We start from the raw sequence: 1,847 nt of genomic DNA, 5'->3' as shown, positions 1-1,847 counted from the left end.
TTATTATATATATATATATTGTATATATATGCACAATTTATTTATTTTTGTCACTTTTACTTGGATCTTTGACTTGGTATCTGTCATGTATTGGCACGAACCATTTTTGAGTCATGTGCGAACGTTCACAGTATGCATATTTGACCACATAATATATTTCATAATCAATATTGTTTTTGTCTATATCAATATTTATGTAGTCTCGAGCTAGAATTCTGTTTACTCTATCATTCTAAAGTACTCATTCTCTCAAAACCTGATGCATATTCCTCTAGTTCACACGAAGTTCTTGCCACATTCAGAACCGAATACTTACTATGTTCAACCCGGAATCCCTACCATAATTCACGCAGACGCTTTGCAAAGGCTGCACTATGGAATCTAGGGTTCTTCAGCTTCTTCATGATGCTTGGTCCCGTCGTGGCCTACTTCGCGGTCAAAAACTACTATGAAGGTATGGACAGATCTCCAACGGATTGTATTTGAATATGTGCAGTGCACTTCTACATGTCATTTAAGATTGTGCCTTGTCTGTTGGTATGGTTGTGTGGGGATACCGTACCCTTTTTGGGGTTGCCTAGACTCCTCAAGCCGGCGGTGGAGTCAAAGTAGAGACGATATATGATTTTGGAAGTGAAGATTGCCTTCTACTGTATATGCGCGTATGAGTGATGAGCAGTATTGCATATACCTGATGTAGACATTGCCGTATTCTCATTGGCTATCTTTGGAATGAAGCATACAATATAGAAGACAACTCGATTCACTTTCTGGCGAGTTCAGATCCATCTCATGAAGCAATGCACACGATACAACCACCGCCCTTTGCTGGATCCTGTTTCTTTCTAGGCGCACCAGAATGCTGCGTTGGGAAATTTTTTCAATTGATTTGTATTGGTGGTACATCTCACACCTCAAACACCGCCGCATACCTTCCACACACATCCCCAACTTTTGTCGGGTACACGTTTCTGTAACTAACCTTCTCCGCACACTCACGGGACAACCTCGTAGCTGAGATGAACGGCTACTTTGGGGACACTAAGCCAGAGCACGTGGGTGCTGGTGCCGCCGTTATCACGGTACACGTGGTGCTGGCTGCGTTCATATACGTCGCATGGAACGAAGACTCAGATGAGGGGGATGCCGCGCTGAAGGGCTGGGTCCACCCCGAGATACAGAAGAAGCTAGATGAGCTCGATAGAGTGCACAAGGAACAATTTGAGCAGGAGATACAGGGCAAGAAGGCTGGCAAGGGTATAGTCGAGCCGGAGAGTACGGATGAAAAGGAGGAGAGTACCCCAGGGGCGGAGGGGAGTGCGAGTGCGCATGATGACAACAAGAAGACACAGTAGACCCACCGGAGGTCTGCCATGCTTGCGGTAGACGTAGGTGGACGTCTTATCACGGGGGTTTTGGGGGGTGTTGGGTGGAGGGGGAAACATTAGGTGTGTGCATATGAGTGGCGGAGGTGTTGTGACAATTGGACGAGCGGATATGAAGCCAAAAAAAATGATTGCCAATGACCATGAGGGCAAAATTCGGATATTCAGCCAAAAATCGAATACAAATGATCATGAGGGCGAAATTCGGAGCCGATATGAAGCCAAAAAATGAATACAAATGGCCATGCAGGTGAAATTTGGAGCCGGCGACGTCTGGAATGTATCTAGGCGCATTCCCCCATACATAAATATACATATGGAGTGCAGAAAATTGACATCTGGGCATGTGTCTGAACAAATTAAAGTGGTAATGCGAATATCTGGTTGTGCGTGCGTTTGTGTTCTGTGAGATCTTTATTTGTAATTCACTGATTCTACAGGTTCTTATTGACTCACTCGTAG

At 44.8% G+C, this 1,847-nt stretch overlaps 1 protein-coding gene across 1 annotated transcript; it reads left to right on the top strand.

Annotated features, from left to right (window-relative positions):
• Positions 1–405: 405 nt before the first annotated feature.
• Positions 406–1,355, top strand: SARC_08903 (hypothetical protein; the record flags this gene model as incomplete). The annotated part of the gene is made up of 2 exons (XM_014297105.1): positions 406–454; positions 1,015–1,355. 2 exons carry the CDS (start codon positions 406–408, stop codon positions 1,353–1,355), a joined length of 390 nt encoding a protein of 129 aa, XP_014152580.1.
• Positions 1,356–1,847: the final 492 nt, after the last annotated feature.

The sequence above is a fragment of the Sphaeroforma arctica genome (assembly GCF_001186125.1).
Source record: "Sphaeroforma arctica JP610 unplaced genomic scaffold supercont1.848, whole genome shotgun sequence".
Taxonomy (NCBI): domain Eukaryota; class Ichthyosporea; order Ichthyophonida; genus Sphaeroforma; species Sphaeroforma arctica.
The sequence above is the reverse complement of the archived record's forward strand: the minus strand, read 5'-3'. Positions and strand labels throughout refer to the sequence as shown.